Here is a 15000-nt window from a genome sequence, read left to right as displayed (position 1 = left end):
GTTTGTGTGTGTGCGTGTGTGTGTGTCTTGTTTAGCGATGGTGTGTGTGTGTGTGTGTGTGTGTGTGTGTGTGTGTGTGTGTGTGTGTGTGTGTGTGTGTGTGTGTGTGTGTGTGTGTGTGTAGTTTAGTGGTGGTTGTTGTGTGTCTGTGTGTGTAGTTTAGTGGTGGTAGGTGTGTGTCTGTGTGTGTAGTTTAGTGGTGGTAGGTGTGTGTCTGTGTGTATTAGTGGTGGTGGGTAGGGTATCCATACCAGTTTCCCCCGTACTAATGACTACCGTGCGCTGCGTGGTTCAGAGAACGATGATGTCATGAGTGGCCTGTTAAGGGGTCATAATCTGAATGACATCGTACTCAATGAGATGTGACAGAGCGTGCTGCTGGAGAATTTATCTCGGTACTGTTCTGCTCGGACGGTTCCATTACCAGTGTGTTAATCGTATTTTAACCAGGATTGGACTACTGTAACAGTGAGCAGTAGCATCCAACACTCTGAGGTCAAGGTACCACGTAGATATCCAGTTTACATCAGGAAAACTACCATGTTGATATCAACACTAGTCTCAACACTACCATGTACATTTTTATATCAACACTACCATGTACATGTTGATGTCAACACTAGTCTAAACACTACCATGTACATGTTGATGTCAACACTAGTCTAAACACTACCATGTACATGTTGATGTCAACACTAGTCTCAACACTACCATGTACATGTTGATATCAACACTAGTCTCAACACTACCAGGTACATGTTGATGTCAACACTAGTCTCAACACTACCAGGTACATGTTGATATCAACACTAGTCTCAACACTACCAGGTACCTGTTGATATCAACACTAGTCTCAACACTACCATGTACATGTTGATATCAACACTAGTCTCAACATTACCATGTACATGTTGATATCAACACTACCATGTACATGTTGACATTAATACTAGTCTCAACACTACCATGTACATGTTGATATCAACAATAGTCTGACCACTACCATGTACATGCTGAATACTAGTCTCAACACTACCATGTACATGTTGATATCAACAATAGTCTGACCACTACCATGTACATGCTGAATACTAGTCTCAACACTACCATGTACATGTTGTTATCAAAATAGTTTCAACACTACCATGTACATGTTGATATCAACACTAGTCTCAACACTACCATGTACTATTGTTAATCCTCAGGAAGCATCAGTCAGTGAAAGTGAATGTTGTGGTAAAGATGCTACTAGGTGTTGACTGAAGGCCGATCTGCCCTGGGCTGGATCTGTGATCCGTGAGCAAGGTGCCCGGTCGTTAACCGGCACCTTAATCACCATCACTGTGAGTCCCTTTGGATGAAGCGGGTGTTAAACAGTAGTAAACAGAATGGGGATCAAAGCAAGGGCGAATCTAACAGTGTTAAGGTAAAAGCTGCTTGTAATCTGAAATGCTGTTTCAAAATGACTTTTTGCGGTCTTCTTTAAGTCAGAGATGAAGGACTTTATGAGACTTGTGTGTGTGTGTGTGTGTGTGTGTGTGTGTGTGTGTGTGTGTGTGTGTGTGTGTGTGTGTGTGTGTGTGTGTGTGTGTGTGTGTGTGTGTGTGTGTTAATCTCTATCTGCATGCGCGTGGGGTACCTTTAGTCAAAACTGGAAGATCTGTTTTTTTAAATGGGTGTCCTCAATGCTGGTCACTGCCCTGGTGCTACACTTGTATGTGGCCTGTCTACCCTTCACATCGAGTCTAAACTGTTCAGTTTACAATGCCAGAGCTGCCTTCATAGTGTTCAAACAAGGTTTGCATGTGTATCAGCTGGTGCTGCATGTAGGTGTTACCTGACATATGGAGACATGATCTGATCCAGGATCCAGGTGGTTTTCTGTCCACACCAGAGTCCTCCTGGTGGAGTAGGACTGAATCAAAGCAAGACAATAGCCAGATGCTGATAGAGGTGAAGCTGGCATTGTGCCGACATGTATGTGGTTATTGGCAGCACGACTACCCTTCCAAGGTAAAAAATATGTAAGATACAAAAATAAAGAAAGAATACTGTGTAAACAATACCTTTGGCTTGGGCTGATGGCTCAGGGTGCTGGTCTAGTGAGGGGAGGTGATGGCTCAGTGGTCTAGTGAGGGGAGGTGGTGGCTCAGTGGTCTAGTGAGGGGAGGTGGTGGCTCAGTGGTCTAGTGAGGGGAGGTGGTGGCTCAGTGGTCTAGTGAGGGGAGGTGGTGGCTCAGTGGTCTAGTGAGGGGAGGTGGTGGCTCAGTCTGCAGGTCTAGTGAGGGGAGGTGATGGCTCAGTGGTCTAGTGAAGGGAGGTGATGGCTCAGTGGTCTAGTGAAGGGAGGTGATGGCTGTGTGGTCTAGTGAGGGGAGGTGGTGGCTGTGTGGTCTAGTGAAGGGAGGTGATGGCTGTGTGGTCTAGTGAGGGGAGGTGGTGGCTCAGTGGTCTAGTGAGGGGAGGTGATGGCTCAGTGGTCTAGTGAAGGGAGGTGATGGCTGTGTGGTCTAGTGAGGGGAGGTGGTGGCTCAGTGGTCTAGTGAGGGGAGGTGGTGGCTCAGTGGTCTAGTGAGGGGAGGTGATGGCTGTGTGGTCTAGTGAGGGGAGGTGGTGGCTCAGTCTGCAGGTCTAGTGAGGGGAGGTGAGTCCTTGCCTCTCTACTAGTGAACTGAGTTTTTTATTTCCCATACATTCTCCTCTAAGAATCTAGATTAATCGACTTACTCTAAAGCTTAGTAGCGCACCAGTTTGTCAGCCGGTATTGACTGAAAAACAAAGTCACCTTGCTTTGCTGCTATAGAAGTAATGTATAGTAAGTTCGATTGTTTAAAGAAAACAATATATATATACACACCGTTTTTTTTGTCTTTTTTATAGTATTAATTCGCTACATATATATTGATTTTCTAATAAGAAAATAGCAAACCTTTCTGCATCAAGCCAAAAGTGGTTTAACTTCTGATTCTTTGGTGTCTCAAGATGACTTGTGATCCATCTCTCTTCACCACCAACAAGCACAAACAATTGCTTTCGATTTTTCAATCAGTAGGTATGTCAATTGAGTCAGTTAAGTAGCCTAGGTATTTCGCCTAATGCAAAATCTTTTTTTAAATCAGGGTACTATCGGGTTAAAAACGTTTCGCCGAGCCTATTTCACGAGTGGAGAAGTGGTCACGATGAATTCCCAGTAGCTCCATCACTCTCTCTATTTTAAACACCGCTCTGACAACCAAATCAGATTGACTTATTTTTTTTAAAGCCTTTGCATTCAGAGTGGCTCAGCTGCTGGACTTCCCGAATAGATGCGACAAGAGAACATCTCCCATCCTCAGTAGTCCCCACCTTCTGGTATCCCCTCCCTCTTCTCTCGCTCCCCTCTGACTCCCCGTCCTCCACACTCTCCCCCCTGCCTCACGCACGGACGCTCGGACGCTGCAGCGCTTCTCTCCAGTGTCTCCACTCAGGTCCTGTAAAGAGGAGGAGGAGGACGACAATGTTTCAATCCTGACTACACTCGAATGGATTGGGTGCTGTACTGTGAGCGCTGAGACGGTTCGAGTGTCATTGCAGACATGGGTCGTGGCGGTGAGACACCTTTCTGTGCTGTGCTCCGCGGGGAGTGTTTTCCCTGTCAGTCCTTCAGCGCTGGAAATGGCGCTGTGATGCTGCACGAGGAAGACGCAGTGGAGACGGAAGAAGCCAAGGCGGAATAAAGAAATATATGATCACCTATGCTTTTCTTTGGGTTGGATTTTTAGTAGCGGTGGACAATACCATGGTGAATTACCAGAAATATATTACTGTTATGCAGCTGGCTTTGGGGGTGACCGCCTCCAACAAAGAACACTGTCTTCCTCCCAGGAAACGTATGTGGTGAGTATGCCTCTCAGTGCGGATTGTTGTGTGGTGCAGGTGGAGCGGGGGGCAACGGGCCGTCGCCTCCCACCACAGCTTCATATGCAGGAAGCCTCACGGAACCACAGCACGACAAAACGAGCGTTCCCCACCGTGTGACATAATGCTGTTCCCACTGCAGCCAGTCTGCAGCACCGTGTTGAAACCATTAGAGCCACTGACACGGTCGGTAAGGCGACTCCGCATGCTGGGAGCTCGGTTCAGAGGTGGCGACGTGTCCACCTATTTGTGCGTGTGTGTGCGTGCGTGTGTTTGCGTTTGTGTGTGTGTGTGTTTATCTCTATTTGCATGCGCGTAAATGTCATGTGCAACGCGCCTCCCGCTCCAGTGCGATATCTCCTTCCCTTTTCCTTTTTCTGTCTTATTTTTTTTATCAGGTTGTATCAGATGAATGCGTAGAAGAATGATGTCATTGCATTATCATTGTTTCCTGGCTTCCAACTTCATATGCTTTGATGTCAGGCCTGCGTTATACATATGCTAATTTCCGTTCACTGCTAATTCCATTGGAGATTTCATGCTAAAAACTAATTGCATAAACCATGTTACACCATGCTCCAGCTGTAATGTAACAAATGAATAAAACTGAACGCATGAACTATGGTCCTCTCCTGTTCTTATTTACCACCAGAACCCAGATTCTGCTCTTTCGCTTTGTGAATCTCTACATGCATTTTCATTAAACATTTTCTCATGGCTTCCTGTCATCATGTGTCATGTGTCATGTGTGTGTTCGTGTGTGTTTGTGTCTGTCATGGATGTCGTCATTACTTCCCATTGTGTGTGTGTGTGTGTGTGTGTGTGTGTGTGTGTGTGTGTGTGTGTCTGTGTGTGTGTGTGCATGTGGTGCCCACTCCATCCTTTTCTGTCTCTCCTGTGGCCGTATATATCTATTCACCTCCCAAGGATCTGTTTTTCCCTCCCTCTTTCCCTGCTGTAAGCAGATTACGTCCAGAGCTGCAATCTGTGTGACAATGTCCGCTTCATTACCACTGGATAAGCATCGCGTTTGATAGGAGAGACAGTTCATTAACGCAGAGCGGCCTGGTCACTCTTCCTCTCGGAGTGCTCCCACAGCACTCCCAACATCAGCCGGGATCGTTGTCCTTCTGATGTATTGTCCAACTGTCACATGGTCATCCTCACCCACCCCTCAACATCATCCTCCAGGAAATACTGTGAAGGACGACCAAAAGCATTCTGAACATGTGCCGTCTTAGTGTTTCCTTGAGATGACACTTTACATGTCACTCAAAAGGTGGATTTATTCCAAAGGACCGAGTGATGCTGTGGTCTTATGTATGCAGTCAGTCAGTCAACACACAACAGAATAATTCCCTTTCACCTGACCTTTCTCTTGCTCACATCCACGCACGCTAATGAGTAGCTTAATTTTTGGAGAATCACTCGCCGTCGACCACACAGAGCCATGATGTCACTGATGATGTCATTCCCTGATAACCCTTTGACCTCAGCAGGGGTCAAAGTGTAGTGCTCGATCTCTGCGACCTCGGACCCCTTGGCCCTGAGTCATCTTCTTAGTCCAAATGTTCCTCTGTAGATCAGCGGTGTCAATGTGGGGATTTATTCTAATTAGAATAATTACTGATACCATTTCAGTTTCATCTTCAATTAACCGATCATAATCAGCTTTTATGTTATGGTATCTAGATATTTAAAATAGGATTTTACGGTTGCATAATGTTTCAATATTTCGGCTTCAAAAATGCGCCCCAGACAAGGAGAATATGCCAAGGAGAATGAGTTATTATTATTATTATTATTATTATTATTATTATTATATTAATATTATTATTATTATTATTATTATTAATATGAAGAATATCCAGCACTGCATAGAAACCCTACAAACCTTCATGTTCATGACATCATGGCAAAACATTCATGTATTCATTTGTTTCACCGTTTGTCAAAGTTTGTCAATAGCATGACCACACTGTGATGGTTTGTCATGTAGAGTACCATGCATTGGTTTCACAATTATCTCTTTGAAATACTTTCTAGTGTAAATATCATGGAATATGTGCGATCACACTGCTGTTACTCAGAAGCAGAATAGCCTCTACGCTTGCGTTTGAATAGAAGACACCATAGCCCAACTCTCTAAATAAAGAATATATAGTTGAGTTGGAGGTCAAGAAAAGCATGTCCTGAAACTACTTAAAAAGCCTGCATCATTGCATCATTGCAGCACGAGGCTGGCCCCTCACCATGTACCCAGTGTACACAGTGTACAAGCATTTTATAATTCTCATTGCTCTCCAAAGCATGAACCTTTGTCTGTGTATCATGTTTTTCATAACCTTGCAGCCTATTCCCTTATTAAGTACAATATGTACACGCCAACAGGGCTAGGTACATGCGCGGAGATCTCGTTCATTACTTCCCCCTTTGGCATTACGATAAATGGATTATTCACCCTTCTTGCATCTTTGATTTTTATGATGGTGGTGTCTGAGTTGAAGGTTTCAATCTCTAAGGGTTGGTGTGATGAGTCTTTATAATTATAAGCAAGTATAACCAACCAAACATCTTTGGTTCACACACTCTACCATAGCACGTGTTTTAAATGTCCTAATGCAGTGGGCTATGCTTAAGTCGTGATCGATTGGATTCTTATGCTTAAACTCGAGGCGTGAATGTCACCAAGGGATTGAAGTACATTAGAGTACAATAGAATAGAGAATGGACTGAGGTCCTGTTGTGCTGCCTTTGAGGAAGGTCATTGAAACACTTCATATGAAACGATAAACTGCAGTACTAGGCCTTCTCTCCAGTAGTAGGCCCTCTATTAAATAACACACTCTCAAAATGATCAAGAAATCCTCACTAGTTTCCTTCTGAGCATAAAGAGATGAGCAGCTACATAACAGATGTTCCCGTCGCCTGCAGTCTTAAGAACACATTCTCGCTTGCACACTCAGCCAAGCATTAGCATTAGCATTTACCTGGCCTAATGAACTCTACACTCTGTTGCGAGACCCACAGGGTAATACAAAATAGGTGTTTTGTGTTTCCCCGATGTTTCCTCAACCGTTTCATCCCATGAAGGCCATGGGACCTAACAGGTTCTGTGTAGGATTCTGCCCTGAGGTATTTGGGGGCAATGACTGTAGCATCGCAGAGGGTTTTGGACTAAAAGCTGTGGCATAGTTAGGCTCTGCCTCGCTGCACGCCAGGCCCCGTAGCAGAAGCAGCACTGCAATTTGTTCAAGCTATGAGAGCTGCAGCGCTGCAAGTATGGCAATAAAACAGAATTTACAGTTGTAGAGCACTCTGTGTGGATAACACCGTATAAATGGAGTCTGTGTGTGTGTGTGTGTGTGTGTGTGTGTGTGTGTGTGTGTGTGTGTGTGTGCGTGTGTGCCATTCTCTGTGCAAAGTGTCAACATAAACTTAACACTTAGTGGCTTTATGTGGATATCTGAATGTGTATGGTATGTGTGTATTTGTGTGTGTGTGTGTGTGTGTGCGCGTGTGTGTGTGCGTGTGTGTGTGTGCGTGTGTGTGAGTGTGTGTTCTATGTTTGTGTGTGTGTGTGTGTGTGTGTGTGTGTGTGTGTGTGTGTGTGTGTGTGTGTGTGTGTGTGTGTGTTTGTCGGTCGTCCTGTGCTTCATTATGGTCAGGGATGCAGGCTCCTCGGACCCTAAAGCTTGGTGCGGTGCCCTGGCAGGGATGGGAGGGATGGAGCGTAACATTGCATATTGACCTGCTGATTAAGCATCGGCCATTATGGCTCCGGCAAATCTCAGCCGAAGGTCCCCACAGGGGCGTTCTGAAGGAGGGGGAACCGCATCAAGTGCGGCAATTGATTAATGCAAGCCTCCCTTCTTTATAATAGCAGTCGGCAGCTGCCCGACCTTTCCTCTGAACTACATTATGAAGCCCTTTACTGGTGGGCAACAGCAGTGCTCTTGGCACTGAGTCCTGCGCACCCCCACTTCAGACGGACTCCCCTATATTCACCGGGACTACGGATGGTTAAAGTTACCGATGCGATCGATTCATCGAGGGCACGTTATAAGTGGAGATTATTCTCGACCTTATCTGTAAACCCAAAGCAGTGGGCATTCGAGCGTTCGGGAAAAAAACACCCTTCAAATAATTACCGACCATTTTCCTGCGTGTTTCCAAACGTCCACCTGACTTTTGGTCTCCTGTTTAGGCTAATGCTAATCATGGTGACTTAGGTGTATTAAGAATCAATGCAAGGCATTAGTAGAGGTGGTTAACATCCTTAATATCCCTTCAGCTCTCATTAATACAGACTACTGCCTGTTATCAGTACAGATACAAATAAAACCAGCCACCTCCTTCATGGTTTTAACCGCCTCAACACTAGGTAGCTTTGGGTCAGGGTAGAGATCTGCTTGCATGGAAGTAGTTATGTGCGGCTCATTAAATAAATGACTGTTGCCAAGGGAGTGGATACGTCAAATGTATAGAGGCCAATGACGCTTTCACTTTGAGTAAGTTGAGCTGTTTTCCTTGCAGGGCTGTACATCAAGATAGATTTAAAGGCCAGAAGTTTGTAAAGGACACCTGAAACCACGGCTCTAAGCTCAAAGCGAGGGAAAAGTTAGAAAACGGTGTTATAATTCACAGAAACCCATTCATAAAAAGAATCGGCAGCATCAACCTCACGAGGTGATTGAATGTCAGTGTGGGAGTTCAGCGTGAACCGTTAAATGGGATCTGATCTGCTTTGAGGCCTGAGCGGTTTGGCTGGGATCCACATGGGACGCACATGGAGGGTTTGAATCTCTGCCGGAGTAGGACTGCATGGAGCTGGTGACACACTATCAGACAGATGTTCTCATTGTCCGAGCCCCGCTCTTTTGTTTACGAGAAAAAACCTGTCTCATTTAGTATTGGCTGTGCTTAGTTTGCATTATGTCTACCTTTAATTATGGATGAATCACAGATTAGTCATTGGAAGCTTTAAATTAATGCAGAGAGAGAGAGAGAGAGAGAGAGAGAGAGAGAGAGAGAGAGCGAGAGAGAGAGAGAGAGGAGAGAGAGAGAGAGAGAGAAGAGAGAGAGAGGTGAGGGGGAGAGAGAGAGAGAGAGAGAGAGAGAGAGTGAGAGAGAGAGAGAGAGAGAGAGAGCAGGAGAGAGAGAGAGAGAGAGAGAGAGAGAGAGGGGGGGAGAGAGAGAGAGAGAGAGAGAGAGAGAGAGAGAGAGGAGAGAGAGAGAGAGAGAGTGAGAGAGAAGAGAGAGAGAGAGAGAGAGAGAGAGAGAGAGAGAGAGAGGAGAGAGAGAGGAGAGAGGGGGGAGAGAGAGGAGAGAGAGAGAGAGAGGAGAGAGAGAGAGAGAGAGGAGAGGAGGAGAGAGAGAGGAGAGAGAGTGGAGAGAGGAGAGAGAGAGGGAGAGAGAGAGAGAGAGAGGAGAGGCGAGAGAGAGAGAGACTGGTCAGATTCCTAATTACATATTTTCCTTCCTTACACTTTTGCATTTCTCAACACTTATTCTTACAAACCCCATGAGTGCAATGAAACCTAACAATAAAGTCTTTGTGTAGATGGAAGTTGAAGCTGAAGAAGAAAGGGAAATGGAACAGAGGCAGTCTGAATCGTAACCTTGCCGTGTTTTAATAAAGGTTTCATTTCAAGACAAAGATCTCCAAACCAATTCAACACAATTAACCAAACAAATACGTTGTGCGAACTAGAGCAGCGGGAGAACGGATCCCGTCTGTGAGCCACGCAGGGAGGGAGCTGAGAGAGAGCCGAGCATATAGCAGAGCGGGAGATTGCGTTTTGCGGTTGGTCCGCTGAACTGTACGGGCGGCAGAGGATTGCCATGACGAATGGCAGTCAGTATGACAGGTGATTATGCTCTTCTTCGCCTGACGAGGTCATCCTTCTCATCCCCCGCCCCCCCGTCCCGTGTTCCCTTGACCCACCTATGTACGTCGGCGTGGTGTGAGGAGCCGGCCCGTACAGAACCACTTTGAACTGCCCTGCAGTCCGGTCTGTCCAGAGAGCTGGCTCCTCCGCACTACAGGGCCTCGTGGCCTTCCACTGCTCTACAGACCCTCTGAATGGCTGGCTCCTCCACACTACAGGGCCTCGTGGCCTTCACTGCTCTACAGACCCTCTGAATCCCTGCGTCCGCCCCAGTGGGTATATATGGTCTTTTGAAAAAGCTCAGACATGGAAGCGATAAGCGTATTGTTGAGTTGGAGAAGGCCTGCATGGCCTCCAGCCCTATCCACTCCTCCTGTCAGTCCATGGCCGAGCACCACTGTATAGTGCCCTCCCTGACACTCGAATGCGATGGTATTAACGTACTGTGTGTTTGTCCTTCTCCGACTCTGACCCTCTACCCCCCCCCCCCCCCACACACACACACACACACACTAGGATACACCCGAGCCCTACCGCCGGGGTCCATCACAGCCTCCTCCTCCACAAGCACTCTTCAGGCAAGCCGTCACTGCGGCGCATCAAGGGCCGCATCCACCGGAGCAAGAGTCTGGACAGCATCGACCTCCTGGACGCCCACGTGAGTGTGGACACGGTCAAACCACCACTGTGTTATAATTCATGTTCACGTAGGCCCGCCGCTGCCGGAAGCCACACACACTGTGATGGAGGCCGCTATCGGTGAGGTCGTTTTGGTTTCTCCACCGCCAAGCCGTGACCGTGAATTTAAATCACTTCATTATCTCTGTGAGCCATTAAACCGTGAAAAGATGGACTAAATCCGGAATCTTAGAGAGGAAAACATACTTTGCGAGCACATAGAGGCGCACGTGTGTTTTTCCGGGCAGTTCCTTTACATACACGTCGCTCATATATTAATAGCTTGCTCTTTTCAAATCTGGTTTGGAGCTATTGTTTTTCCCAAGTGACATTACTGTTGAGTTTATCTTCGTTCCCCTACATAGGGTCGCTGCTGCACTGAATCGCACGGGCCATAAGCTTCTCAACAGACTGATAATAGGGTGCGGGAGTAAGGTTGTTTGTGTTGGAACTCACCCCGGCCAGCGCCGTCAGCGCTTATCTCACGAGCACTGCATCAAAGATAGAGTCCAGCTCGCTTATGATCCAGTGAGGGTAGGGTTCCTCACAGAGGGTCCAGGCATCGTTCTCCCTGCTAATCTAATAACCCTTCCTGAAAGTGATGATGATGTTGGGAGGCGAGGCCAGCAGCGTAATTGAAAGATTAACGTTGACTTGTATTTAGAGACACACAGAAGACAGAAGCTTCGTCCCCTTAATGGCCAAAGTGCTGCAGTGTCTCTGTGCACCTCCATCTTAGAGGAGGATGATTACTGCCCACCTCGTTAGGTTACTTTATGGCCTGTCACTCAGATTAGGGCTTAAACTCCCCCAGAGGCCCCCCACTGGGGCTGAGAGGACAGCCAAGGGCCCCTGGCGGCTCCCACCCATAGATTTTATTTTGTGCAGGACTCTGTGTTTGTATGTGTATATGTGTGTATATGTGTATATGTGTGTTTGTGTGTGTGTGTGTGTGTGTGTGTGTTGTGTGTGTTTGTGTGTGTGTGTGTGTGTGTGTGTGTGTGTGTGTGTGTGTGTGTGTGTGTGTGTGTGTGTGGTGTGTGAGTGAATGTATGTGAATGTGTGCGTGTGTATGATTTTATGCATGTGCGTGTGTGTGCGTTTATGTGTGTGTGTGTGTGCGTGTGCTCGCGTGTGCGACTGTGCGTGTGTGTGTTGGTGTGTCTGTGTGTGTGTGTGCGTGTACTCGCGGCTGTGTGTGTGTGTGTGTGTGTGTGTGTGTGTGTGTGTGTGTGTGTGTGTGTGTGTGTGTGTGTGTGTGTGTGTGTGTGTGTGTGTGTTCGTACAAGGGAGATAGTTGCTGACTTGCCCGAAAGCTCAAATGCAGCTGATGGAGTAAGGGTCTGCCTTACAGTGAGTGATGAGACTGCAGCATGCTGGGCTGAGGAGCAGCAAGCCTCGTAGCCCACTGAAGTATGGCTGCTCAGCTGTCCGGCTAGCTTTGTACAAAGGACTCTCCGTGAGAGAGGGAGAAAGACACAAATAAAGATGAAACACCTAGCTCCATCACTTCTTCCCCTCCCCGCCGTCGGTGTGTTTCCACTGTGTTGTGAGGGCTCACCATCCCCACGGAGTGTATGAAGCCAGGTCCATAACTATTATTACCCATTCTGTAGGGCTTGATAATCAATAATAGTTCAGATTGTGTTTGTATTGATCGGCCAGTTGATTGCTTTTCGGTCTTAATAGTCAGGAGAGGAGTATGGCTCGCGGCCCGTTCCGCCGCTGTCATTTGTGTTGGCAAGCAGCACACTTGTTCACAGAAAGCTTGAATCACATTTTAGTGCTAAGGCTGCAGAAAGCCTCACAGAAATGGAGGTGGGGAAATAACTACAGTATTGTACGCATCATCGCTGTGTACTTTATAATGCAGACTCAGCCGCTGCTTTCAGTCCTTCATCAAAAACACAACATATGCGTCCAAGGTGCTTTATGGAGGCGCATTCAACGTCCACGCCACTGTCTTTATTCCTGTGAGCGCTATCATTTATTTCTATATGTGATTATCAATGATGTGAATTTAATTGCAATTACACATTCTCAACGCTTATTCTGGATGCCTCTCACAAGGATGGTGACAAAGCAAGATCTTGTTAGCAGTACGTCTCCATGTGTCCTCAATGCACTAAATTGACTGTGCATGTTTGCTGACAGATACTTGTTAGCACGATGCTAATATGCCAGTGTATTTGCATGATGTTTTACAGTGGAACCACATCAGCATTACCGCTCACCCTCTAGACTGTGCAAACTATGGCTAGCAGGGAGGGAATGCTAATGGGGGGCTGCTCCTCTGAAGTCATTACATGTGCCTTGATTCTGGAAGGATCTGCTTTAAATGCAGCATTTTTTCCTGCCTTCTCAGCTGTTTCGGAATATGTTAAGGAAATATTTGCTGCAGAGGCTGCAGCCAGGTAAGTTGCAGAGTGCCTATCACAAACAGATGCTGCTATGCATGTTGAAAAGCACAATGAAAATAATGACTTATCAACAAAGAAGGAATTAGTTGAATTAATCTGTATTAGTATCTGCTATTAGGTCTCTGCTCGCCTCAACCCACCCTTTAAAACGCATCTCTGGCTGCAGGCCTTGATGGACTGAGGCACCCCCCACGGTAGACCCCCGCATTCAACCCCCCCACCAAAGAAAAAAACAAAACATACACACACCAGCCCCTCTGCACCCACCATCACCTCCTACCACAAAAAAAGGAAGAGAAAAACACCCACGTAAGCATTTCCTCTCAGTCTTTGAAAGTGCTGCAGCTGCATTATACAGAGAGAGCAACTACAGCTGAATGAACCGATCTGCATATTCAGGGAAGGAGACGCTCCCTGTGTGATGAAGGGGTGGGGAAGGGCTGGGGTGAGGGGGGTGGAGCGCTGTTTGGGCCAAACGCATCGCAAAGGGAGGAGGAGCGAGAGAGAGAGAGAGAGAGAGAGAGAGAGAGAGAGAGAGAGAGAGAGAGAGAGAGAGAGAGAGGAGAGAGAGAGGAGAGAGAGAGAGAGAGAGAGAGAGAGAGGATGTAGAGGAGAGGAGAGGGAGAGGGAGAGGGAGAGAGAGGAAACCCAAGTGCATGCAGGGAATAAACTGCGACAGCTCCAGAAGGAGGTCTTATTGAAGGTGGATGGTTTGGAGAGCACCTGGGAACATGGAGGTCCTGGTGGTGGGTGAGCGGGTTTGGGGAGGAAGGGAGGAGTGGGGGAGGGGGGGGGGGGAGCCTGCCCCTCTTCCCCCTGCTGGTGCAGTCCTCTCCACTATTATTTTCTAACATTTGGCGAACATTTTCTACCACAGGGTCTGTGCAGGCAGGTCTGCGGTGCGTGACTCAGTGGTAGGGATGGCTGGGCCAGACGCGCCCCGCCATGCGGACGGAGGCCTGCAGTGTGTGGGGGGGCGGCTGCGTGGTGGTGGAGGAGAGACAGATGTTAGCTCTGTTTTCTGGAGGCTGCGACTCAGGGTCGAAGTCTGTCCGTTTGGCTTCTGATAATACATATGGCAGTTTCTCACCAGGGGCTTTCACTTGGTCCACAGTGGACCCTGGGACTGGGATTCTGATGCACATTCATTCAGTGCGTTTACATGTCACTCAAGAAAATTGAATTATTGTCTGACTCCGACTATGATTTGATTATGAAGATGCACGTATACACCTTAGTCAGACTAAAATCGTATAGAATCGGTGAATCTAAGACCCCTAGATTATTTCGATTGCTAGTCGCATTAAGCGTGCATGTACAGGTTAAATTCATTGGAATCAGATTTCGCGTTCTGCGCATCCTCGCAATCTTTCCGTGGGCCGTGAGCCGGAAGTAGAGGAGACGGTAGCATGGACCTATAAGAAAAGGACAGCGGATTAAAACATGGCGCCCATTCATTCCTATGAAAACTGCTTATTGGCGCAGGGCAGGGAAACATCAAGGAGAGATTACTTCCGCATCATGGAGCTAGCCACGCCCAATGCATGACGTTCCGGATGTAGAAATATTCTCGTTCTCTAGCAGTGTTATGGGGTAATCCATTTGTATGGTACGCGGGTACGTCCTAGTCGCAATGAATATAAATCTCTTTACGGGCGCGCAGCCATTTTTGTTGTCGAGCAGCACGGTCGGCCTCACTGAACTTGCTCTACTTTCAGAATAGCGAGTGGGACCAACCAAAAGAGGGTGTTCCTCCGTGAAATTCCGCAAGAAAGCTGGGAGATGTTTGTTGTTGCGAGGTCAGCCAGTGACCCTATTAGTTGAAATGGGTACAGCGTCACCTATCGTACCGGGGAGATGAAATGCTTCGGCAATGAATCAATTTTCTCACCGCCATGTATACTCGGACAATTGTAGTTGCCCGATTGAGGAGCATAGTTGAACTATGGCTTTGATCGGATTAAGCTATGCATGTAAACGTACTGATTGAGTCATATATTCAGAAAAATCTTTCAAAACACGGTAAACTTACGTGTAACATTTTTTTTTATATTAATAACAGCATTTGGGACTCTTTCACTTTTCCCACACTTTCTAAGGCAATTTTAAATTTG

The 15000-nt window shown here is 47.0% G+C and overlaps 1 protein-coding gene across 1 annotated transcript in view; it reads left to right on the top strand.

The window, feature by feature from the left end:
• tjp1b (tight junction protein 1b) overlaps positions 1-15000 on the top strand; it is a 61477-nt gene that overhangs the window by 6142 nt on the left and 40335 nt on the right. The window contains 1 exon segment of the mRNA XM_060061608.1: positions 10305-10446. Coding sequence (XP_059917591.1) covers positions 10305-10446 — 142 coding nt within the window.

This window comes from Gadus macrocephalus, chromosome 9 (genome assembly GCF_031168955.1).
Source record: "Gadus macrocephalus chromosome 9, ASM3116895v1".
NCBI classification, from domain to species: Eukaryota; Metazoa; Chordata; class Actinopteri; order Gadiformes; family Gadidae; genus Gadus; species Gadus macrocephalus.
Note: the sequence above shows the minus strand (reverse complement) of the source record. Positions and strands in the feature narration are given on the sequence as shown.